We start from the raw sequence: 25,914 nt of genomic DNA, 5'->3' as shown, positions 1-25,914 counted from the left end.
AGAGAGAGAGAGAGACCTATATATCATTAAATTACTTCATACTAGGTCACACAGTTCATGTTGAAGTTTGTGTTTTACGATGATTAGGTTTGGTTCAAATGAGGTTCACCATTATATATATATATATATATATATATATATAGACCTAATTGGAGAATACAAATAGTTTTTTTGGTTTCATTAACTATATTTGAACACATTTTGGATTATTTGTGAAAGTTGAAAATGATGGAAATTTTATGTCTTTTAAGCACTCTGGATTCTTCAAACTTATTTTTTAGGAGAATAAATGTGCCTTGTTCTTGATATCTGAACCCCTACATCCTAAACCTTAATCCTAGAACCTTGATTTATAATTGGAAAATATTGATTTATACATTGGATTTAAACTTCTTAGAAAAGGCATCCTTGCCTAACAATGTGTAAATTACTACGAAGTTGACGAGAAGAAGACATGCATTTCAATGGACCATAAAGTAAGGTCTTAGTAATTTACACTTGTAGTTAAACACTTTATATTAACTATTAAAATAATAATGAGTAAAGAAATCAACCCATGAAACATCATGTGGTTGTAGAGAGGATGAAATTCAATTTTCCATCATTAGATATGGTGTGGAGAGGACTAACCCCACCAACCCCACCCCCATCCCCAAAGTCTGTTATTAGAATCATTCAATGAAATTCTTCACACTACATATAAACATAAAAAAAAATCACATAAATTACTTAATAACAACATTGAAAATATCATCATCAAACATGGACAACAATACACATTACATAGGAATCTCTCTCTTTATTCAATCTCTGTAGAAATAGATTACAAATAAAGTACTTAGAGTCACTATAGAGTAACAAAATCAGGAAGAATTTGATCCTTCTTGGCTTAATATTTCAACCACTAAATGGTTCAACCACTCTCATTCATTGTGGAAATACTTTTCCACGTGTTAATTTTTTACTGATGATCTCATCTCAAACTCATATCATGCATCCTTAGTTTTTTCTTTTCACTTAATGTTATATCCCTCCTACCTTTTGCATTTACACGGAGTGTGGAGTGTGGAATTACTCACGTGATTTTCAACATATCTCTCCCACTTTACATTCGCATCTTTGCACTAGGGGCTCCATGTCTGTTCCACTTTGCCTAGCATATTTACCAATTTCATGGCTTTGTATTGACCTCTAACTCATCATCTTTACATTCAAAGCTTTGTAGACAGGGACATAGAGTGTGGTGATGCATAACGTCTCATGTTCCTTTGCATTCCACATTCCAAAAGGGCTTTGACACTTATAAAAGACTTCCTTGACTATAAAAGGGATTTAGACCATAGCTAAACAGGTTTATTCCTTAGAATCCTCTATCATCCAATTACCATTTTTCACATGCCCATATAATATATTCATGATTTTCCATGTCACCAATCTAAATTTTCATTTTTTTTACATACATAATTTTCCAAATCCTCTACAGTAAGGGGGCACATTCCTTTCACTGGAGATGATCTTCCATCAAATTTCTCAAGTTATAAAAAACATGTTGTCATGATTATGAGATACATTGTTTTCTTTGTGAACAACTTCAACAATATAACCATGCATCATTCCACAACCCAAATTTAGTAATGTCCCTACTAATACATTCCAATTATATTCACTCTTGTAGTTTAAATAGGTTCCTATTGTGTAACCAACCACTCTTGTTTGAAACCACACACCTTGGAGTCATTTGATCAACGTATTAGACCTCTCCTCACCTCAATTATTTAACAAATTCATTAAAATAGAACTTAAATGCATACCTTCTTTAACAATAGCCTTCTTCTCTTCACACAACACTTCTTCATGTTGTTTGCAACATGTTATCTTGCATACTTATTCATCTTCATTGGATTATTTTAAAATATCATATTTTTCCAGCAAACTATCATCCTCAACTTCATTTTAGGAACATTATTAATTCAAAAATTCATATCCCATGCTCCATTAGCATTGAACCATATAACTCTTTAATGTCTTAGGCTTAAACAGTTTCATTTATCTTCATTTTCACTTATGTTTCATTCCTTTTTATCTTTCACTATCTATCATTCCTCTTATATAAGAGCAATCACCAACTTTGATGCCACTTAGTGTAAAGGAGATAGACCCCCACTTAGTATTATCAGAATCACTTAGTAGAATTCACACAACATTACAAGATAAATAACCCAAATAAATAACTTAATATACCACCAATAATTTCATCATCACACATATATAGCAATACACATTACAGAGGGGACTGAATGTAGAAACCCAAAAGGGAAGAACCACCCTTCATGCACTCAACACCTCTCCCTTTATTTATTTTACTTAGAATTAAAGTACAAATGAGACATTCAATCTCCCTTTCTCTCTTCTTGTATTATAAATATCATTGGGTTTCTAGGCCACTTGCCATGGTATTCTCTCTCTTTATTATCCTTCAGTTTTGGGGCCATTTCATCTCTCACTTGATTGCTCTATTTATTTTCTTCCTCTAACTATAATTGCTTCTTGGTAAATTGGTATTTCACTTTGTTGACCTAAGTACTTGGTTGTTTAACTACTCTCATCTACTTTGGATACATTTTTCCACGTGTTAGTTTTTTATTGGTCCACATCTCTAAATTGGCCCTCAATTTCTCCTATTCACTTTATGTTGTACACTCTTAATCTTTTACATTTATATGTAATATAGATTTCTTGATGAGGATCTATACTTATAAGTTTCTACATATCTCAGTCACTTCACACTCACATCTTTGTATTGGTGGCTCCACATCATGCTTTGCCCCACTTTGTTACTTTACCCAATTCCTACACTCCATATCCATCCTTTCCTTAGACATAATCTCTTTCTTTTCATTCATTTCTCTACATTTAATGATTTGAAACAAAGATATGTATAATGTGGTGATATAGATCATCTCGCCTTTTTTTAGAGCACACTTGATCTACATTCCACAAGGGCTTTAGCACTTATAAAAATATTCCATTGGATTTAAAAATGACTTGGCCCATAACTAAACAGGTTTGGTCCTTTGACTCTTCTCTCATGCAATCATCATTTGCCACGTTTTTCTCATCCACTAATAATTTGCTATATCACCACTCCATTATTATGTTTCTTTTTCTCGAACATTATTTGCTAGTTTTTTTTTCACTAACAGGTATATTTATTTCACTAGATATGCTTGTACATCACTATGTTATTTAGCCTTTGAAGATATGCCATTTATGTAAGCTCAAGCTACATATCATTTTCCTTATTGTTAATTCTTAACTGCCCATAACCATAAACTCCTATATCCTTAAAAATAACCCTAAATAGTGAAACCATTAACCTTGACCCAATAAGAAGGTATTAAATGCTTACTTTAGCTAATAGTTCCACCCAATCAACAAACCTAGCATATTTGAAATATCCATGACATCCACTCTCTTTGTAAAGGGTCAATCATATCATTCTCTTAGTAGTGATCACATTTCTCTAGGGAGCATATCATCACTCCTACTTGACCAACAAATAAATTCCTCAATTACCAAATATAGTTAACACTACAAACCCACTAATGCTAACAATAAACCATTAATAATAATCATACATCACTTCAAACCCATAATCTTTGACCCTTATCATTTAACCTTAAACCATAACTCCTATTCTAGCTTAATCATGACCCTAAGACTCTACAACTACCACCTAAACCTTACGCCATTAAACCCTTGAAAACACGATTCTAATTAACCTTGATATAACATTAATCCTAAAACATTAACCATTAACCCTCAAACCTTTAAACCTTAACCCTTATCTTAGTCATTCTCAACTAATTTTAACCTTCAATTACAAACTAGACTAGTGCTAAAACCTTAAGCAACAAATACATTGTTATCTTGCAGACACTCTACATGACTCTAAGTACCTCATGCACCCATTTTTAATGAAAAATGTCTTCCAACATTATTGAGGCCTTTGAGACTTGTAATACTGTTTGAATGAGGTTTTAATCTCTAGAATTTTTTGTACCACTACTAACAAATCTTTGTCTCAACAAGGACTAGTGCCAACACACATGGCACATGTAGTTACAAAGATAATCAATAAGAATGAATTATTATAAACAATATTATTATTAATAATAACCTTTTGTAGTCCAATCAAAATCAATATGTTGGAAAACATTTAGACTATATGATATTTGGCCGTGAAAGCTAATTACTTCTTCAAGGTGTGTGAAAAATCCTTTAGTCAATAAAGAGTTTTCTTGGTGGGTAGTAAATAATTATTGGTATAAAATTTTGCAATGTAAAAAATGTATTTCTTACATTTTTGTTTCCATGACCAACTGCATATTTAACCTATCCAACTTTGACATTGAATGTGATTATATGAAGAACGATAAAGAGTTATTCCTGCACTTTGTGACAACATCTAAATATGATGATCATACTAGTTCACTTCAAAACATTTGATTTTAGGAGAAAATGCTCTTAATATTCTAAGCAAGACAAATCCAAGTCACCATTATTTCTCTCCCATGCTTGTGCATCCATTTTAAGGCCAATTTTCTTCCAATGTATGGGATAATAATGGTTTCTCATTCCATGCATGAGATATAGTTGTTTAATTAGACCAATTTTAACCTACTTTACCTTGTCAACACAATATATGACTCGATTAAGTACCCTATGCACTCATTTAGAATATGCATTTGCTCATTGACGTAACAATTCAAGACTTGCATTCTCAGTTGTCTAAGGTATTAAATTTAACACTTTTGTTACCAATACTACCTAGCTAACAAAAAATTATCTTTGCCAACAACCCAACTTCTCAATCTTAGATACAAGAAATATGTATAAACATGTTCAATGCCTTCTACCACCTACCATCTATTTTGTTCCTAGATTTCTTTTTGATATGGCCATGTTATTTGTATTATTGAAATCTTTCGATCAACGCAAGTATGAAATGACTACTATATTTTAGATTTAACATTAGGAAAAAAACACATGCTAAAGAAGCTCCCTTTGGCTAAGAAGCCATGAATGAAAAGTATGTATTTTACCAAAGTCACCTAGGAATTGCATTTGGCCTTGCCCATTTTTGCAAGCATAGGTACACACAAGGATAAGCATAAGTTCAAGTGTGTCATTGGGAGACATGAACCCTAGTGGGGAAACAACACCACCCTCTTTCACTAACTTAATTAAGCACTATTTGATGTGGCCATGTTACTAGTTGGTCACATGGATTGGTTCCTCCATCAACATTATTGTATTGCCACATTTTTTTTATCAAACAAGTCTAATAACGTAAACTCATTTGAAAAACACATTACCCTAAGTTAGTAAGATATTTCATTATTTGCCCACGGGGCTTTGGATTGATGGTGAATGGGTGCACTGTTAAGGCACTCCTTGCGATAGGTCACCCATTCAAATCCCCCGTGGGTGCTTAGGTAGTATTAATTAGAAAAAAAGAAGATATTTCATTGTTTAATAGAGACTTGTGGTTTAGAAAAGTAACATTATTGACCAAATATTTGTTCCAACACGAAACAATACAAATATGGGATCAAGATGGTTTTTCATGTGACAACAACACTTTATATTTCTTATTTTTGGTTTTCTTAGACAATGTGGAGCTAGTAAACCATTCCATTTGAATTTCTCAAAGATTGAGTAAAGCGCTAGATCATGGCTAACTAGGAAACCCAAAATAGTTAACCAACACTTAAGTTTATACAAACTCATAACAATACTCACTTAACCAATTATTCTTTATAACACTTTTCTATTCCATTAACCAAACATCATAACAACTTAACTACATAACCATTATATCTTATGTTAGGTTTGTTAGCCACTCAACCAAGTCACCATACTATTAAACATTAACTAATAACAACATAGAAACTGACACAACTATTTATAATTGGAAGCCTATTCAACCCACTTAAATTGTTCAATAACCAAGTCCATAAAATAATTACTAAAACAATTACAATAGCCGAAGTATTGAGGTCCATTGAAAATGCACCATATTATAACCTCCAACGTTCATTTACAAAATAGTTAATAAATAGTCTCCTTACAAATTGAGTTGCAAACCAAACATTTGCTACACAATGTAGCCACTAGCTAAACCATATTTTAGAAAATGACCCACTAAAACAAGCATGTGGCTTGCACCATTATTTCTCAAGCCATAAATGAGATAGAGCTATCATTTGCGCTAATTTTACCATACCTTACCTTTTCAACACTACATGACTCTAAGTACCTCATGCAACTACTTAAAGTGACCAAAGTCATCATCCATTTGGCCATTGATCCAACTCTTCTAGACTTGCATTGCTATTTGTATTAGGTCTTAATCTCTAGCACTTTTATACCATTGCCACTAAGCTAATGATACTTTACCTCAATGACCCCAATCCAAATTCTCAATCTGAGGGACTACAAATTTGTGCAAGCATGTTCTGTTTTCTCAATCTTAGGAACTACAAATTTGTGTGGGGGCATATTCTAATATTTATAAATCTATTGAGTCAAGCATGTTCTGTTTTCTCAATCTCGGGAACTACAAATTTGTGTGGGACATATTCCAATATTTATAAGTCTATTGAGTCATGAATACGTGAGACACTGTGTTCCCACCAATAAATTTAAGCAAATACATCATCTAACGATGAACATACATTGCCCCGCATATTAATGGCTCAATAAACTTGTAAATACATGTTTCCCATATTTAATACCCTCTGCCACCTACCATTTTCTTCTTCCCCTCAAATTTTGGTTAATGTGACCATACGAGTATATAATCACTTGGATTGGTTCCATTATAAACATTATTATATTTTGACAACTTTTTGTACAATAAGCCCACCAACATGAATTCATTTTAGTGTATTTTGACAACTTTTTGTACAATAAGCCTACGAACATAAGTTCATTTGAGAAATATCTACTCTATAAGTAGGACACGGGCCACTAACCTTAGTTTTTATTTGAGAAGCATCTACTCCGAGTAATACGTACAATAAGCCTACGAACATAAGTTCATTTGAGAAATATCTACTCTATAAGTAGGACACGGGCCACTAACCTTAGTTTTTATTTGAGAAGCATCTACTCCGAGTAATACGTAGAACATTTCATTATTTAAGAAAGATACTTTTAATTTAAAAAGTAATTTTAATAGTTAAATCTTTATCTCAATATACAAAATATAATAATAATAATAAATAATAATTTAATTTTAAAATAGTATTTAAATTAAAATTAAATTAATATATAAAAGTTTTTTATTAGTTTCTATCATGGTAAAAATATAAGATTTGTTTGTTGATCACTATTAATTTAGTATTGATCAATGTAAGTTATAATATTTAATTTCGAAAAACAAATATTATTTTTCAATATTATTAAAAAAATAATTTTCAAACATTTAATTGGACAATAACTTTGAAGTTCTTATTGCAACCTTTGTGCCATGTGGATAACTGCCTCAATTTTTTTTTGCCATAATTATGGATGTAGTTGCAATATTTAAGCCATGACTTTTAAATATTTGTGCAAAGGTTTTTCATTGTTAAGCTTGGTCTAAAATTAAAATCTTTGAAAAAAGCTCATACTCACATAAATAACCTATTTACCATCCATAATTTAACCTTGTATTTGCATTAAAAATGAATATGAACCACACTGAAATAAATATATCTACCCAAGTCACTGCCTATGATTATTTATGTTTTTTTCAAGGTTTTAACATGGAGTAAAAATGCAAATGTGCAAACTTAATAGTGGTTACTACCCACCAAAAATTTATGCAAATCCTTATCCCCTAATAGGCAATTAGCTTTTCCATTTCATATATTAATTTGCATTTTTTTCTAAAAACATAACATCCACTTAAATAACAGGGACTAAACTGCCTTACAACACTTATTTATAAAACAAAAACATCTATACAATAATTCGAATACAAGAAAATCACCCATCACCAATTGGCTCTTTAAAATTTACATACCTATTACTATTAAGAAATGACAATTTTATTTTGTTTTTACATATAAAATTACACATTAATTTTTCTTGCACATGATCTTAAACACAGGTCCCAATGACTTTCTCATCACATTTTTCAAGTGTAGGCCTCTATAGACATAGCAGTCAAATGGCTGGACGGAAGTGGGTCCAGTGTCCCACAAACACAAAGATCAAATACACCAATTTAATGTCTACCTTTGACCATGACTTTAAAATTGGATAAGAATAAATTAATCATAATAATAATAATAATAATTTAAACTATGTCAGATGATACAAATCCCAAGTACCTCCTCATTTACCTCCCAAGTACCTCTCATTTATATTTTTCAAATTATTAGAGCCACCTGGCTCATCACAGGGAGGCAGGAGAATAGTGAACACCTAGTCAAAAACAAGGTAAGATAAAGATTGTGAAACAGAAAGTCAAAGATACAAAACAAGAAAATTGCAAGTCAAAGATACAAAACAAGAAAATTGCAGTCACTCAGCCATAGATACCCAACCAATTCTATTGATCGATTCCTGTTTTCATTTATTGAAATTTTGCGCCCTGTTGATGATGAAATTTTAACTTTGCAGGTTGCCTGGTCGGGCACTGGCCAAGCGGCATCACGTGTGGCTCTCTCAAGCTAATGAAGCCGATAGTAAACTATTTTCTCGTGCCATTCTTGCCAAGGTACAGTTTGGAAATGAGTAAAAAAGGAGCTGATTGGTGTACTATATTCTAGTATAAGTCACTTGCGTTTTAGCAGTATGATACTGATAAGATCCCTATATTTTTGTATCTGTGAAAACAATGGCTCTGAATCTATTGATGTTATGGAATCCATTCTTGCAGAGCGCTCGAATTCAGGTAATACTTTGCGTCTAGTCGACCTACAAAGTTTTATGAAGCATTCAATAATGTTGTATAAAGTTATCTGGACTGTCAACAGGCCAAATTTTACTGTCGCTAACTTGTATACCGATTTGTTTCACGAATAACCAGACTGTCGCATGCATTCCCCTAGCGGACGGTGTCCTCGAGATAGGTTCAACAGAGCTGGTAAGTAAATACTTACCAATAATTTGCAGTTGCATTTCAGCATTGTTAAGAATTCAGATAGGGCAATGAGCCGGCTCCGTGGGATTTGAAACTGGGTGCAAATAAAATATTTTATTGCGGGAATTATACAGTAGTTTTAAGAAGAGAACCTTATATATTTGATATGAAAAAACAAGAATTTTATTTTTTTTATTACTTTTGTCTAGATTGCAGATTTTGGAATATTTTGGAATTTGATCTAGTAAATTAAACAGTTAATTTCACTGGACTTCATTCATGTATTTTAGATTATAGTATATTTCTTCTATCTGCAATCATTTTTAATACGGCTATTTAAATTGACCATCCTCATTTCAATCGCTGATTCTGAAAATATTTTGAAATCCTATAAAAAAAAACAAAAACAATTATTTAACCTCCTCCCTCTTATCCCTCAGATTCCTAAATATCACCGAAATCTGCAATCAAATTAAATTGAATAATTTAAATCTAAAAAAAATAACATTACATTTATTTTTATATATGAGAAGAATAGTTGTTAAAAGAACTGGCTCTTTAAATCAGGAATTTGAACTCTGATGGCCACACCACATCTCTCTTGTGCAGGGGATTTCAAATTTGTTGAGTACCACACTTTTATTTTCCTCCTCAATAAGGATAGCTTTAAATCCTAGATGGGAAACTTATATTTATTAAACTTACTCAATGATTCCCCTTTGTGATGATAATTTTGGGCAGATCCGTGAAGATATTGGACTGATCCATCAGGTTACCAGCCTTCTTGCTGATCACTCAAAGCCAGTATGTTCAGAGCAGTCCACTTCCAATCCCCATTCAGAAAACACATCACGAGCACTCCCCCAGGATCAGCTTAGCATGCAGCCTCCAGATGGGATTGTGTTTGAAGAGCAGAATGTCAAAGCAACAGAATATAACTCAGACAATGCCCACGAGAATGCACACCTCCCCATGCAAGTTTCAGGGCTACAGAGCGAGAAAACAGTTACAGAGTTTGGACAGAATGGCAGCGAAGTAATGCAGTTGGATATGTCCCCAGAAGATTGTTCCAATGATATCGGTTCTGAGTTGCAGGTCACAGGTGGAAATAGCTGTATGCAGGTCAAGCATTCAACTAACGCCTGGCCAGACATAAGTCATGGACTTCAATCCTCAGGTAATTGGGACACAATCGTTGATATAGGCAGATCTGTCTCATTTTCTCCTGCTTATTTTGCTTATTTTCCAATTAGTTGGATAATGTAATATATATTTATATAAGGAGTAATTTTTGACTGGATATATGGATTTACTATTTTCAAAAATTCTGAGCATTTGGATTGTGAAAAGTTCACTTATTAAATTTGTTAGTTCAATAAATCTATGGTAAATTTTAAACAAATTAGATTGGAAAATAATTTTCCAAAAAATTACACTTAAAACTACTCACTTATGAAATGCCATTTGTTATTTCAAAATTTGCATGGTAATATTTGAATTTCATCCATATATGATATACATGAGAAGATAAGAATATATCAACATTTTTCATTTATTCTCCCAAGAAAATTAGATTAAAAGAAAAATTAAATTATGGATGTTCAATAAGATGGCATATCTATTAATTATTGTAATAGATTTTATTTGAAATTTAGAATAGATGGAGTCCATTAATGTGTTCATGGGCAACTTATTGAAGGTTAGGTACCTAGTTTGGTGGTTCGGCTAAATTGATTTGGTCCAAGGTTAGGGTAGTAGTTTGAGTAAGTAAATTTGATTTGGTCAAGTCACGGCTTTGGGTAAGTAAATTTGATTTGGTCAAGTTACGGCTTTCTTCAAGCTCTTTTTTCCCATAAGATTCATATGTAATTTAGCCTATTTAAAGGAGGAAAAGCTCCATGTAAATTGCTTCAGATGATCAATGGTTTTTCCCATGAGATTCATCTCTAATTTAGTCTCTTAAAGGCAAAAATACTTCAGGTAAATTGGTCCAGGTAACCATTGGTGGTTTTCAAGCTCCAGGTTTATGAGAATCCATAGTTTTTCCTATGGGATTCATCTCTAATTTAACCAATTTAAAAAAAAAAAGCTCAAAATAAATTGATTCAGGTGATCAATGATTTTTCCCATGAGATTCATCTCTAATTTAACCTCTTAAAAACTAAAAGATTTCAGGTAAATTGAAACCGTTAATATCTCAATAACAGTGAGTTTAAACACCACTTCACTAATATCAATAAAATCACTAAATAGTGTCTAGCTTAAGATCCTAATAGCCACAGATAAATTTAACTGAAGCCTTTAAATAGACTATATTAAAAATGAATACAATGAAAAAACCATAAATTTTCATAAACCAGAAGTTCAAACACTGGGAGGAACAATGAAAGATTCAAAATGTCTCATTTTTTAAGATGATGGATTTATGTAAGATTTATTCACGTGGAACGCATCTAATCTCTCTTGATACAGGTAAATTGCTGCATATAACTTATCCAGATGCAATGTATACATTACAGTGGATTTGCCTACATTATGCAGGTACTCAGCAATACCTTGATCAAGGAAGCGATGATGAAAGTGGTCACTACTCCAAAACAGTTTCAACCATACTGCAACAACAGCGGCCGAGCCAATGGACAGAGGCAACGACCTTGCAACTCATACACGGAAACGTCAACCCTCAGGATGTTACGCAGCGATGTGCTTTCTCCAGTTGGACGGGCAACAGCGGGGTTTTGGTCCAGAAGGCAGTGAATGCCCAGTGGGTGCTGAAATACATTTTATTCAGTGTTCCCAGCCTTCATAGTAGAGACAGGGATGAAAGCTCACCCAAATTAAGGGAAGGTGAGAATGGTTGCAGGGTGCGGAGAAATGGTCAGGAGGACATCACTGTAAATCATGTACTCGCAGAGCGCAGACGCAGGGAGAAACTGAACGAGAGGTTCATTATTCTGCGCACACTGGTGCCATTCGTTACTAAGGTACCCAGTTAGATCTACTCTTGAAAGCCTTTAGCTGTGAAAATATTGAGAAGTTTTAGGAAATAGAAGAACTGTATCCTCAGGAAATATATTATTACTTATACAAAGCACTGATTGAAACTTATACTGGTAGACGGGGGAAGTTATTTCCACCAAACTCAACAAACGCTATACTTTGGCCTTGGCAGACCTCAAACACCTCTGCTTTTACATCATTTAGATGTGAAGGAACTTATACTTTCTTTTAATAATCTTTATTTTTCATGTGCTTTGATGATTCCAACATATCTAATGGTTATTAAAATAGTTGGATAACTTTGATATTGACCTTATTAATAGTGTAATCAAACTAAATGGCCTTCTTCAAGGCCAGTGGTTCCACTCCCTTTAAGCTTAGGGTACCAAGCAGTATCAGTGTTTCTCGTAAGAGTAGCATTTTCCTTTTCTTTTTCTTTGCATCGGAACATATCGGGTGGAGTTTGCCCACCAATGCAAGAGGATTATCTGTTGCACTCTCACCCCTACTCTCTTTTTTTAAGGTGATTACATGACCTTGCACCAAAACTTATTAGGTGGAATTTTCCCACTCATGTAAGAGGACTATCTGCTGCATTGTACTAATTGTTTTTTCTTTCTCTTCTTTCTTCTTTTTTTTTTTTTTTGGCAATTACAAGAATGAGCAATTAGGTCGATCTCATATTAGTTTGAGAAGAGTGTTTAATCACTACCTCTATAATTTTTAGTTGAGGATCAGGCAGATGAGACACTCACTGGTTTAGAACCTATGATTTATTTCAAAGAGATAATTTTAGTTGAGGATTAAATAAATAGAATACTAATGACCATTACTCAAATATTCCTTAACAATGTACCATTCATCGACTATTCTATGCCCTGTGAACTTCACCACTATCTTTAGAAAGGTTTCTTTTTTCCAGAAGGATCCTAATCAGACTCCCAAACACCAGGTCTTTTTTTCTTTTTTATGTGGAAAAATTTGGGAAGATGTTTTTCTTGACTGGCAGAATCTGGGAAGATGTTTTTCTTGACTGGCAGAATCTGGGAAGCAAAATTGTGTTAGTATATTAGTGTTTTTCTTGACTGGCAGAATCTAGAAAGCAAAATTGTATTAGTATATTAGCTTGACTAACCACTGTAACCTCTAACGTCTAGGCCTATAATCCCCTTCCATAACGTCTAGGCCTATAATCACCTATCATTATAACCTCTAGGTCCATAATTGCCAACCCCATCACCCTCACAGGGTGAGTAGGCAGGCCATCAGAGTTCGAACCAGCTATTTACAAAAAGCTGATATGCTAGTTGAAGTTAAAACTAGCAAACAAAAATGCCCTAACAGTACACCCTATAACCAACTAATCAACACCCAAACTCTCACAGAAACCATGTTGGTAAACATCAGTGTCGTACATTTGTATAACCATGCCTTTCCATCAACCCGGTGCTCCAATACATGCAAGCTGAGTCTTCAAAGACTCAAGTTGGTTAACATGATTTATAATATTCTCACTTTCTGATACTCAGAACCGCTTCTTTAATGACACCTTGACATTATGCATCTCTAAACCAAACCAATCGTCAAGCGTCTCTCATACGTCTTTTGATGTCAGGGACAAATCTACTAAATCTACTTAAGAGAATCTGATAAGAATGAAAGACTTGGCTCTTTTGTTTTTAATTTTCCACTTAGCTATAGCTTCAACAAGTGCACTTGGATTCAACAATTTATCTTAGACAGTACTCCATATATCTGTCTGAATCAAGTGAAGTTGCATCTTGACCTGTCATGGGTGCAAATTTTATCCTGAAGAATTTCTTCAGTGTTACTCTAAAATTTGAAAAATAAAGGTCTTCAAGCAAAGTAGTGAGCAGCAACAATGACACAAACACCTCACTGAAAAGTTTAGTCCTATTCTCAGACTACCGTGTATGCAATTATTTCATCCCCGTATTATTCAAATGCATTAACTAAGCAAGCAATTTACTTCTACTTCTACGGAACAAATCCATAATAGAATACATCAGGATCCAGCTCCTGTCCAATAGGGGGCAAGAGATGAGCAAGCTTCCCAACTATGTGTATTAAGGAGTTGCACAAAAAAAGCATAGCAGACTTATACTCAGTAATAGATTGTTACTATAACAGCAAGACAAAAATCAAGTTACAGTAGTACAGTTGGGATCACACACTGATTTAATTGACACTTGTTCTGACTCTTAATATCTGTTTATGTCAATTATACAACACACTAACATACAGAGGTAGGAATTGACAGGGGTCTATGTTGGATGTTACCTCCAAGTGCCAACACTCTTTCCTAAATTATCTGTTTCTGTCAAATATACAACACACTAACATACAGAGGTAGGAATTGACAGGGGTCTATGTTGGATGTTACCTCCAAGTGCCAACACTCTTTCCTAAAATTTCATCTTGTTCCATCTTAATTTCAATGAGATATAACTCTTATATCAGGTGTTAAATCGAATTTAAAACCTGAAATGAGATATAACTCTTATATCAGGTGTTAAATCGAATTTAAAACCTGATATGGATTTATTAATAGCTGTAAAAGTAAAATATTGCCTAAATCAATGATTTATTTGTAGTTTCTGTTTAAACTTTAAATATGACAAGTAAAATAATGTCTGAATTGCAGATGGACAAGGCTTCAATCTTGGGTGATGCAATAGAGTACGTAAAACAATTACGCAGACGCATACAAGACCTAGAAGTTCGAAGCAAACAGATGGAGGCAGAGATAAAAAAGAGTGCAGAGCCTCGCAAGCAGCTGAGTACCACTTCACAGGAGAAAACAGCTAGACAAAAAAGTGGAGGCACTACCAATAATAATAATGTAGACCAGGAGCTAGTAAGCAGCTGCAGAAACTTTAGTGATCATTCTGATCAACAGCAATACAAGATCTCAAGATTCGAAAAGAGAAAGATTCGTGTGTTGGAGAGATCAGAGCCATTGACGATCATAGACGATTGCAGCACAGATGTACAGGTTTCTATAATTGAGCACGAAGCTTTGGTGGAGTTACAGTGCCCTTGGAGAGAAGGCCTGTTGCTTGATATTATGCAAACACTCAGCAATCTGCTATTTGAAACTCATTCTGTTCAGTCTTCTGTGGTGAATAGTACTTTCGTAGCCAAAATCAGAGCCAAGGTATGGTGATATCTTTTTTAAGGAAAATATGTTTTTGAAATCTTCTAAACCCTAAGACAGTAGGTACTCAAATAAAAAGTAAAGTAAGGGCATAATTTAACTCTTCTACTACTCAAACCCTCTCATCTAAGAGTGTATCTCTTTCTTGTATATTTCTCGATGGACAAATGAATTTCTCCTTCAGTCAGATTCTGAAATATTCTGAAATCTATAAATATTCTGAAATCTATAATTGAAATGAAGGTTTTGAAATCTACTAATTTTGAAATATTCTTAAATCTACAATTTGATAAAAATAACCCTCATCTATCTCCTTATGAATTTAACTTACTAAAGTTACAAGTTACTAGATCATCAAATATTACACACTAAGCTCTCTAGTTGCTTTGTTTGCTTTGGAAAAATAGTGAATATCAAAATATTTGTTTTTGGTTGTTTTCTTTGCAGGTGAAAGCGGCATCCATTGGGGAAAAACCAACCATAACTAAAGTGAAGAATGCTGTTCTGGAATGCATTCCCAGTCGAAGTTGAAGCTGAGATCTCTTTACATGTAAGATTTCTGCTGTATTGATGGGCTACTTCCCATGTTAATGTGATTTGAGATATCTGCTGAAAGACAGTGGGAGGAAATTTTAGTGATGTGAGGTGGATTTGGAAATATATTTGGATAAGTGCATGTACATATTTTATGGAGACGACCAGAGACAAAGAGAAGTATGAACACAAGATTTGGTATGAGCTCTTGGGGTTTTTGGTTTCTGTATCAATTGTGTATCTTCTGTGATGGTATTCATTCTTATAATGATCTTTCAAGTCACGGATTTGGCCTCGCCTCTGCAATATTCTGACACTTCTTGATGCAATGTTAGAGGTGTCAAATTTTGTCTGGTAAAAATTTATTTTGGAAAAGTTGGGCGCCATCCAACAGGGATTTGTAATGAGGATTGGTACTGTCATTGGAATTTGGAATGGTTAGTCATCATCCATTTTTATATATTTTTAATAATGGTGTGTTGGACATTTAACATGTGATTACTAATTTGATTTAACATTTTTTTTATATCGTGTTTTTTATATTAGTATCAAAAGACGTATATGGATAACCATGGTAAGTTATTGGTCTTTTATTGGCGACACTAAGCTATTGGTATAAGTTAGAAATTTTATATTTGCATATCTTATAGGCTATTACATTATTTTTCAAATTGTAAAAAGAATTAGAAAATAAACTAAACCAAAAGATAACACTCAATCATGACTATGGTAGTGCCATCATAAAATCTTTGTTTAAAACATCTGGCTTGCTTGATCATTACCTTGTAGGAGGATCCACTAAAATTAATGGTTGCAGCGTATTGTCATCATCTAAGAAAGAAAAATAAAAGTTTGTCAATCTCTTGGCAAGAACAAAAACTTTGTTGTTTTACCTATCCACTTTGTCCATTAGTTCAGCCATACAAATCATAATTCTTTGTTCAATGTCTCCACAACCTGTAAGTACCTTGCCCATGAGAGTTTTGATATGTTAGTTGTTGGAAATACTGAGAGGGGGGCATACTAGTATTTCACTTCAATTAGTCAATTCTTAAACTTTTAGAGCATTAAATGCCAATAGCAGCGTCACATCACAAGAACAATACAATTTTTTTTTAGGTGGAAACCCTTCCTGGAGAAAAACCACCAAACACTTTTCTAATATAATAATGCGTACAATATCTAGCTCCAACTGCAAGGGGAGCTCCAACTTCCTAGTACTCTAGAAAAGCATTCAATTTGTTAGGAAACTCCAACTTGTGAAAGGATGCTCCTATACCCTAGTTTTACCAACTCCAACTGGAATGGCATTCCAATTGCCCTAGCACCACCCTGCCACCTTGAAGTATTTTCAAGATCCAACCTAAGGGAGACTTCACTCTCTTGCTTTACACCACCCAACCACCCTAAAAATATAAAGATAGAGAAATAATTATGGGCTCTCATAAAGGACAATGACCCACTTATAAAGATATTCAATAAACCCCTTTACTGTTGATGTATGCTTCAAATGTACAATGATGACCCAAACTATGTCAATTGCCTAAGTACAAAACTTCCCCTTGTATATTGTTAACTTTCACTTATTTGATTGCAATACTTGATAATGCCTTCAATCAACTTAATCTGAACAAGTCACATAACATGTTTCATACCTTAAGTTTGTTGATGTAAAGTGTGCCATTGTTGTGCTTGAAGATGCCCTTGAGTGATCTCAAGTTTGTTGATGTTAAGTGTGCCATTGACTACCAAGTGATGTGCCTGAAGGTGTCACTGATTTACTTCAGATTTCTGTCAAGTATATTTTCTGAGAGATCTGCTCTAAAATTCTTGCATTCTTCAACTATGGTCAATGGGATTCCACTTTAGATAACACTGCCAATTAGTTCTTCAAAACATGTCATGATTTTATAGACTCACGTCTGCCCTTGATTTGACCTTAATGATGACTTGTTGTAATCTATGCTTTCTACAAGATGGTGTGATAATTTGGCTTAATTGACCCTTCAGATTTGGCACAACAGATAGATCCTTAATCTTGTTGCAAATCTCTTGAAATAGTGTCACATAAATAGGGCTTAGGTTGCCCTGACTACACCCCATAAATTGAATCACAAATAGGCTTCATAGAAACCAAGATTAGGGTTGTTGAATAGTAAAATGTGATTTTGATATTTGCCTCCAAGAGGAATTAATCCACACTGGTCCAACAAAGAAATAACTTAATGAAATCTTTACGTCAAATTCAAAGATGGAATCCAAATTGGAAACAACCATAGACTTGATGTGTAGATGAATTTTGATCTGCTTCTGTCGACACTTCAAAGATCAACCTTCAATGCTTTGGATTAGATTACGGCCTAAGGAAAGACCCACATATAGCCCTTCTACTCTGTCATTGAAATGTCACCGATATGCGAATGAGTAGCCTTAGAAAGATGTAGAAATCACATCAGGGGCGAGCCTTAGATGGTGGCCTCATGTTGGTAGAAATAGGTCACTAGTCTCAATAGAAAAGCATAGAAATCAATCCCAGCAATGATGCCAAAAATGTTGCCACAAAATCTACCAAGCCTTGGAGATGGAACCCTACAAAGTATAAACTAGAAAATGGGACAATAATGGGGTAGAGGCCCAATGTCACCTCAACCAAAACACCCTTCTCTTTATGGATTTTCACTGATGGGAGGAGTCCTGGTAAAGGAGGAATCACTTAAAATAAATATGGTCATGATAAAGTAAAAAGTGGCCCTACTAAAACTCATTCAAAGAGAGGCACAAAAATGGTATGATGGCTTCAAAGAAGCAAATCACTCTCCAAGAAAAGTGATAAATAAACAAACCTCAAAACATGGGTTGATGGTTTGCATGTAGGAGGAATAATGATCTTTAATACAATTTCCTATTTCAGGTATCCAATTCTTGGTGCCCCAATCGATTTGCATGGAAGGAATGAAACTTCTAGCCTCTTTGGCTTGGTCTTCGACATCAAAAATCACTCTTTGAACCGCTTCAAGGATGATATCCCTATATTTGGCGATAACAAAGTTAGTGGCTGCTTGAGCACAAGTTTGGTTAGTAGAGGGGGGAGATGTATTAGGGGTTGCAAAGGGGGTAGGACAACCTCTTATTCATCCTCGTTGACCATAGGAGAGTCGGTGCTTAACCATGATATGTGAAGCACAAGGGGGGAGGGTGGAATGAAGGGGGGACACACAGTAGGGGAGGGAGAGCTTGAAGCCCAAGATGAGGCCGAAAGGAGAGACATAGGAAAAACTAGAGGCTGACCAAAAGAAAAATCAAGAGAGGTGGTAGAGTAGTGAGATGAAAAGAGTCAGAGAAAACCCAACCTTTAGCAAAGGCGGGCAGAGAGTAACCGGTGAAGCACATGATAAGAACCAAAAAAGTTAGGCTTAAAAGGGGAACTTAAGAAACATACCACCTAGAATTAATAGACTAAGGGAAGGGAAATATAACTAGAACACCACTATCCCAAGATGCAAACAAAAAACTGAGAATAGGAAGTTTACTAACAAAGCATTGTGTAAAACAAAGAAGATTATGATATCGAGCCCAAAACTCCTCAACAAAGCTCGTAGCAATCTAGAGGTGGCTCTCTTGGTGTTGGTTAGTTTCCAATTGAAGGGCACATTAAAACTTGCATGCAACTTAGCTCCATCGCAAAACCCACATTGGCCCATTCTCCCTTTAAACCAGTGCCTCCTAGAAATATTAATTATGAAAAATCCCCAGAGAACCCACAAGGGTGCCTGTCTAATGTATTGTAAATAGCAGGAAGAATGTTTATCAACCTAGTGTTATGATGTTATTGTCCACCTTGGGATCAAGCTATAAACATCTCCCATCACCCTATGTCATAACAATGGATTAACTGCCCAACATCGTCCATGATTATCTTCGAGGTACCTCTATAAACTGATTTCAAGATGGATTGTTCTTCCCAAGACTCTCACATGATGAAAACAATCACCTTGACGACCTCCCGCAAACTAACCAACTTCCCATCAAGCCTAGTTGTACTGTATTACATGCAAAATGCCAATTGGAAGTTGTTCTACCACCCTTTCTTAAATGCTTGGCACACATTTCAAACAGTGGAGATAACCCTATGCAAACACACCATGGAGAATCTGATTTGACACTTTAAATTTAAGTAATATTTTATTTATTTTTTATATTTTAATAAAAAGTGGTATAAACTTTTTCACTAATAAATAATAAATAAATGTTATAAACTTTTTCAATAATAAATAATAGATCATCAATATTATAAATGATGTAAAATTAGATTTTAATATATTTAAAACATGAACATTTTAAAAGAAAATATTTTTATTTTAATTTTTTTAATATATTGGAGATTTAATTTAAAATTTATTATGATTTATTATATTTGAGGGGTAAAAAGGTTTAATATTTTTAATATATTTGAGATTTAATTTAAAATTTAATATGATTTATTATATTTAAGGGGTAAAAAGGTAATATTGTTTTTTGAATTTGATTTATTAGGTTTAAAATACTTTAAGAGAAGTTTTTTAAATCACTTTAATTATAAAGAATTAAAAATTTAGGAAAAATCAATTTTATAAGAATTATTTTAAAACCTAGTAATAAAGTTGATTAATTTATTGTTATGAAAAAAACATTATGATGCTAATATTAGAGGGAGAATTATAAAATTTTTAATATTTATTAAAAATTATATTATCAATTATTTCATGATATTTAATTTGATAAATATCATTAATTTGAAAAGTTATTTAGTTTTTAAAATTGTAATTTTTTTTAATTTAAAAATACAATTATATTCCTTATCTATATATATATATATATATATATATATTATTCAAATTAAAGTATTTAGTTATTTATTTGTCAAAATCAATTTGATATAATTCAAGCTTTTAGTTAAATTATTATCATTTAAAAAAAAAATCTACAAACTTGATTGTCTAGCAAAAAGTATATATGTAATTATGATTTACATTTCTATAATAAAAAACTTCTAAGGTTAGAATTATTTTTTGACAAAAAACTTCACATTTTGAGGTGGCCATTATACCCATAGATTTTATAGAAACTCGTGTCTTTCCTCTTCGGCATTTTTGTAAACTATAATGGATATTTCATTGAAACAATTTGTCACAATAGATTTGATAAAATAATTGAAGTTTATATTATGAAAGTTAATTTTCCTTTAGATCTCAAATTCTTTAATAGTTGAGTTTTTACTTAATTAAATAAAATAGATGAAATGATATAAATAGAGAGCATAAACAAATACAAGTATGCATCATTTATAACAAACAAAAATTTTACTTCGGGAAACCCTTACAGGAGGAGGCACATAGAATCCTGCATGCAACAATAGTTCCATCGTACATATGTAAGCACAAATGAAGTCTTGATCCATTTTCATGCCTCACCTTTTATTTCTAATTTCTTCCTTCAAACAAACCTTTTTGCTTTCTTCTCATTCCCCACTAGTCCATTGTCTATTCATATTTTAATATATTTCAAAGGTGATTCCTATGTGCCTAATACTTTGTTATTATTCAAAGCTTTTTTGGAGATCTATGCTTTCAAAACTATGCTCCACACTTGGCAAAAATATCCTTTCCACACTTTTGCACAACATGCCCTTACACACTAATCCATTTACTTGGTTGTTTAACTTTGTTGTGTGGAGGACTTCCACACATTCCATTCCTTTGCACACACCACACCTTTGCACATCAAAATACCCACACTTTTGCATAATCTAACAACTCAAGATTGGTTTATCTCTATTTGGTTTTATACTTATTGGAATTTATGGAAATCTTAAATACTTTGTGATCCAGATTGGATCATTATATTGTTTGTCATCAATGTCAATGCTTTCAAGGTAAAACAATTAGAGAAATCAACATACAAGAGTAGTTTTAGCAACCTCGTTTGGAGAAGTGGGGTAAGAAACCTTCCAGGCCTAGTTTAAAGCCTTAAACGATGTTTTTTTGGGGTAAAAATTTTCCACTTATGTGTAATGCCCTTTGATGCTATTCTACATAGATACATTTCCAACGGTCTAAGAAATATGTCAATTGGAGTTTGGATGCAAAAGTTATGCTTCCCAAAAGTTAACCTGTTGTGATTGACCACCATAATTCGAGAGGATGCCACATTATCCCCCATTATTAATAGAAAAGGGGCTAGCCACAAGGGATTTATAAAGAAACTCTACAAGGGTCAAGTTATAGCTCATATTGAAGGTTGAATTGGTCAAATTTAACCCCTAGTTGGCTATTGGGTTGTGTTATAACCGAGCCACTAGGAGGAAAAAGGGGTTCGATTCTATTCTAGTGAATTATGTTCCATAATAGAGAAAAATAGCCGAGATTGGATATAGAGAGGGTAGAGAAGAGATATTTTTGGTTTTGTAAGCCCAGAGGCCATAGGTCTCACTCCTTTATATTCGCACCATTTTCATTCAAAGAAAGAGATGGGAGATTTTTTCCAAAAGGGTTTCTTAAATCATACCTTGGTGTTATTATGGTTTTGTGAGTGATTGCTTTTATTTGTTCTCTATTTTCCACATCTTCAGGTATTGCATGCAACAATAACCTGATATATCTATAAGTCTAAGGAAAAATTAACCCTCATAATATAAATTTTCCATTTTCAATAATTTTTTATCAAATCTATTGTGGTGAACTATCCAGTGGAATATCCATAGAATTTTATGGACCATATTGGTATCAAAGAATATTTATTTGGGTGTATTTTTGGGAGTTGCAAGGGATAGAAAGACAAAAAACTGAAGCCATGGTCTACAAATCAAGTTTTAACAACCCTCAAGATCCAATGGAGGAGAGATTCACAAGGATAGAAGAGCACATCACAAATACCAATACTAATTTGAACCTCCTTATGGTGGCTCTAAAAAATTTTATTAGAATTACGTTATATGGATGTTCCTACTCAAAGGTTAGATAAGAGGGAAATTAGAGGATTGGGGAGAACCAAAGAAGTAGCCTAAAAAATAACCTGATAAGGAACAAACCAACCCTTATTCAAGATGGAAGAGAAGGTCAACATAAAGCCATATCAAGGTGAGATTGGTTCTTTGAAATTAAATCATTGATTGTAGTAGTTAAAGGTTTATTTTAATGTTCATCACATAGAAGAAGAAATGAAAATTTCTTTCACCCATTTGAAACTATAAGGCCATGCCCTTACTTGATGGTAAGCCACATGAAATCCCTAAGGCTAGAAGGGAATCCTCTAGTAACTAAATGGAAGGATTTTAAAACTCTCTTAAAATCCTAATGCTACCCTATTGAGTATATAGAGGACCAATGGATTTGGTGGAATTACTTTAGGGAGAGACAAGGGAAGAGTGTATAGGAGTACATGACATAATTTGGAATGATGGAAATAATGATTGGATATCTCTCCCAAGAATCCATACATACTCCTCAACTATATAGGGTTTTATACAACCATCTATGGGAGAAATTGATGTTGTCTAAACCTATAACAATGGATGAGGTTTGGGTATAGGAATAGTACCTCGAAAGCATAGGCCAAGATAAAGGGAAATCAAGTTGTTCAAAGTAGAAGGAACACTAGGGAGCTTCAAAAGAAGGGAAGAAGAATTGGAAAGGTGGAAAGGACAAAAAGATTACAACCACACCACAATAGTGTGAAGATCCCAACAATCACTACAACCACTATAACATTGATGGTCACACAGAGGAGAAGTGTTAGAAATTACATCTAGAACTCAACCCAAATAATTGGAAGAAAGATGCAAAGAAGAAAAATGTCATAGGCACAGATTCAAGCAAGCAGGTGGAAATTAGAGAAAAAATTTAATCAAATAGATGGTAGCATGTTGAAAAAGGTTGATTTATCAAATTTTGAATAAAAATTTAAAAGATAAAATATTGGATGAAATGGAAAATTAGATGAATGAAAAATAAGGAAGAAATGAAATGTGTCAAGGAAAAGATACAAAACTCCATGAATACCATGGAAATTCTTCTCTTGGAGAAGCTTCCTCAAAGGGATGTGGACATCCAAGGAAATCATGAACATAAGGAAAAGCATGGTCTTGGAACTCAACAACATATGGGGAGTATTCTATTGCAATTGGAGAGCACAAAAATTGAATCACAAAACCTTAATAATGAATTTTCGATCTAAGATACACATCATTAGCATTCCAATTCAACACTGAGGAACTACTACATTTCAAAGATCAATACAAGGAAGTTTGATGGTAATGTTCATATAACATGGATATTATACATGGAGCAATACTTTGTTCTATGCCAAGTGGCATCTCTACAAAAGGTAAATATTGCACCCATGTTTTTATAACAAGACCAACATGTATGGTATCAATGACTTGTGAAAGGAAAAATGATTTTACTATATCTTGGTCCATCTTTATAGAGGAATTGATAGCACATTATTGGGATATTAATATAAATACAATATTTGTAAATTGATAAGTCATTGAAAATAATTTCTAGTTACAAATTACATTCAACAATTGCAAAAGTTGAGTCTTAGGCTAAAAAAATATTTCAGAAGATAATTTGTTAGACATATTTATGGGAACTTTAAAGAAAGCTTCCAACTTGAGGTGCATCTATTTGAGCCTAAATATATAGAGCACACTTTCAGTTTGGTAGGGAAAGTTGAAAGTAAAAATATGGCCACTATAAAATTGGTCACTAATAACTATAGAGAAAATCATGCTCCCTCTCCTAAACCAAGAAGGTTGACTCCTTAGCAAATGGATGAAACAAGAGACAAGGGTTTATTTTTTAACTATGATAGAAAGTACAATAAGGGGCATAAATGCAATGAAAAGAAATTATTCTACTTAGACTCTGAAGAGGAAGAAGATCAAGAATTGGAACTGTCATAAGATCTAGAGCTAGAAGAGACTACTAAGACAATATCATGTCATGGGTTGACTAACATTGATACTCAACAAACCCTAAATATAGAAGGATGTATCAAAATTAAAAAGGTAACCTTGTTAATTGATTCTGGAAATACCCTTAACTTCATCAATTACAAATTAGAAAAACTTCTCAATTGTTTTGTAAAAACAAAAGTTTGAAGTAATGATTTTAGATAGAGGTAGCATAAATTGTTAAAGGGAAGTGCAATATTATTAAGCTAAATATGGGGAAGTATTTATTAGATAGCCCCATGATTGAAATATAAATTGGTGGTGTTGATGTTGTATTAGGGGTCCAATTGTTACAATCATTGGGAACAATGACCTTTAATTTTCAAGATCTCTTCATAAGATTTACCTCAGAAGGAAAGGAAATTGAGCTTAGAGGTATCCAAGGGAAACCCTCTAAAGTGATAAGATCTAATGGAATGAAAAAAACTACTCAAAAGGGGAAACTAGGGTGTAATTGCACAATCATGTCACTAAATGTTCAAACATTAATATCATTTATGTTAGAGGATCTCCATAAAGTTGTCAACTATCATTCCAAGGTATTTGGATTAATGTCCAAGGTTCTTCCACTTACTTGAGATCATGACTATGATATTCCTTTGCACTAGGTGTTTAGAAAAAATCTCCCCTAAGGCTAAGATTGGAAACCTTAGCAAAGGAAATGAAAGATACTCAACAGAAATGCCCATAAATACATGCAAAAAATATAACACAAGATCTATAAGGTGGATGACCTACTTCATAGTTAGATCTTGAAGCCTTTTCCTCTTCTCGTTCTCTTGATATTTATGGCTACAATAAAGAAAGAAAGAAAACAACATCCATAAGAGAGATGAAAGCATACATCTACATAAAATGTTAGTATAATCAAATTTCAATTCTTAAATTGGAAAGAATTCACATATAACACTAAAATAGGGACATGAATATGACTTTATTTATTCATAGTTAGGCAACAAAATAAGAAATACAGAGATAAACTTCATACTTGTCACAACAAACAAATCTTAAACAAAATAATAAAAATGAGTACAAGTGGGGAATGGGCCTTCATGAAGGGATGGTGAA

At 33.3% G+C, this 25,914-nt stretch overlaps 1 protein-coding gene across 1 annotated transcript in view; it reads left to right on the top strand.

The window, feature by feature from the left end:
* LOC149236303 (basic helix-loop-helix protein A-like) overlaps positions 1 to 16,342 on the top strand; it is a 46,552-nt gene extending 30,210 nt beyond the window's left edge. Inside the window, exons 4-10 of the mRNA XM_089372372.1 lie at positions 8,677 to 8,773; positions 8,936 to 8,950; positions 9,086 to 9,142; positions 9,881 to 10,316; positions 11,681 to 12,123; positions 14,805 to 15,317; positions 15,765 to 16,342. Of these exons, the coding sequence (XP_089228498.1) occupies positions 8,677 to 8,773; positions 8,936 to 8,950; positions 9,086 to 9,142; positions 9,881 to 10,316; positions 11,681 to 12,123; positions 14,805 to 15,317; positions 15,765 to 15,848 (1,645 nt within the window). The 3' untranslated portion in view covers positions 15,849 to 16,342. The remainder of the gene's footprint in view (positions 1 to 8,676; positions 8,774 to 8,935; positions 8,951 to 9,085; positions 9,143 to 9,880; positions 10,317 to 11,680; positions 12,124 to 14,804; positions 15,318 to 15,764) is intronic.
* Positions 16,343 to 25,914: the final 9,572 nt, after the last annotated feature.

Source organism: Pinus tabuliformis, chromosome 8 (genome assembly GCF_031772625.1).
Source record: "Pinus tabuliformis cultivar Carrire ecotype Pingquan chromosome 8, CPIR1, whole genome shotgun sequence".
In the NCBI taxonomy this organism is placed as follows: domain Eukaryota; kingdom Viridiplantae; phylum Streptophyta; class Pinopsida; order Pinales; family Pinaceae; genus Pinus; species Pinus tabuliformis.
The sequence above is the reverse complement of the archived record's forward strand: the minus strand, read 5'-3'. Positions and strand labels throughout refer to the sequence as shown.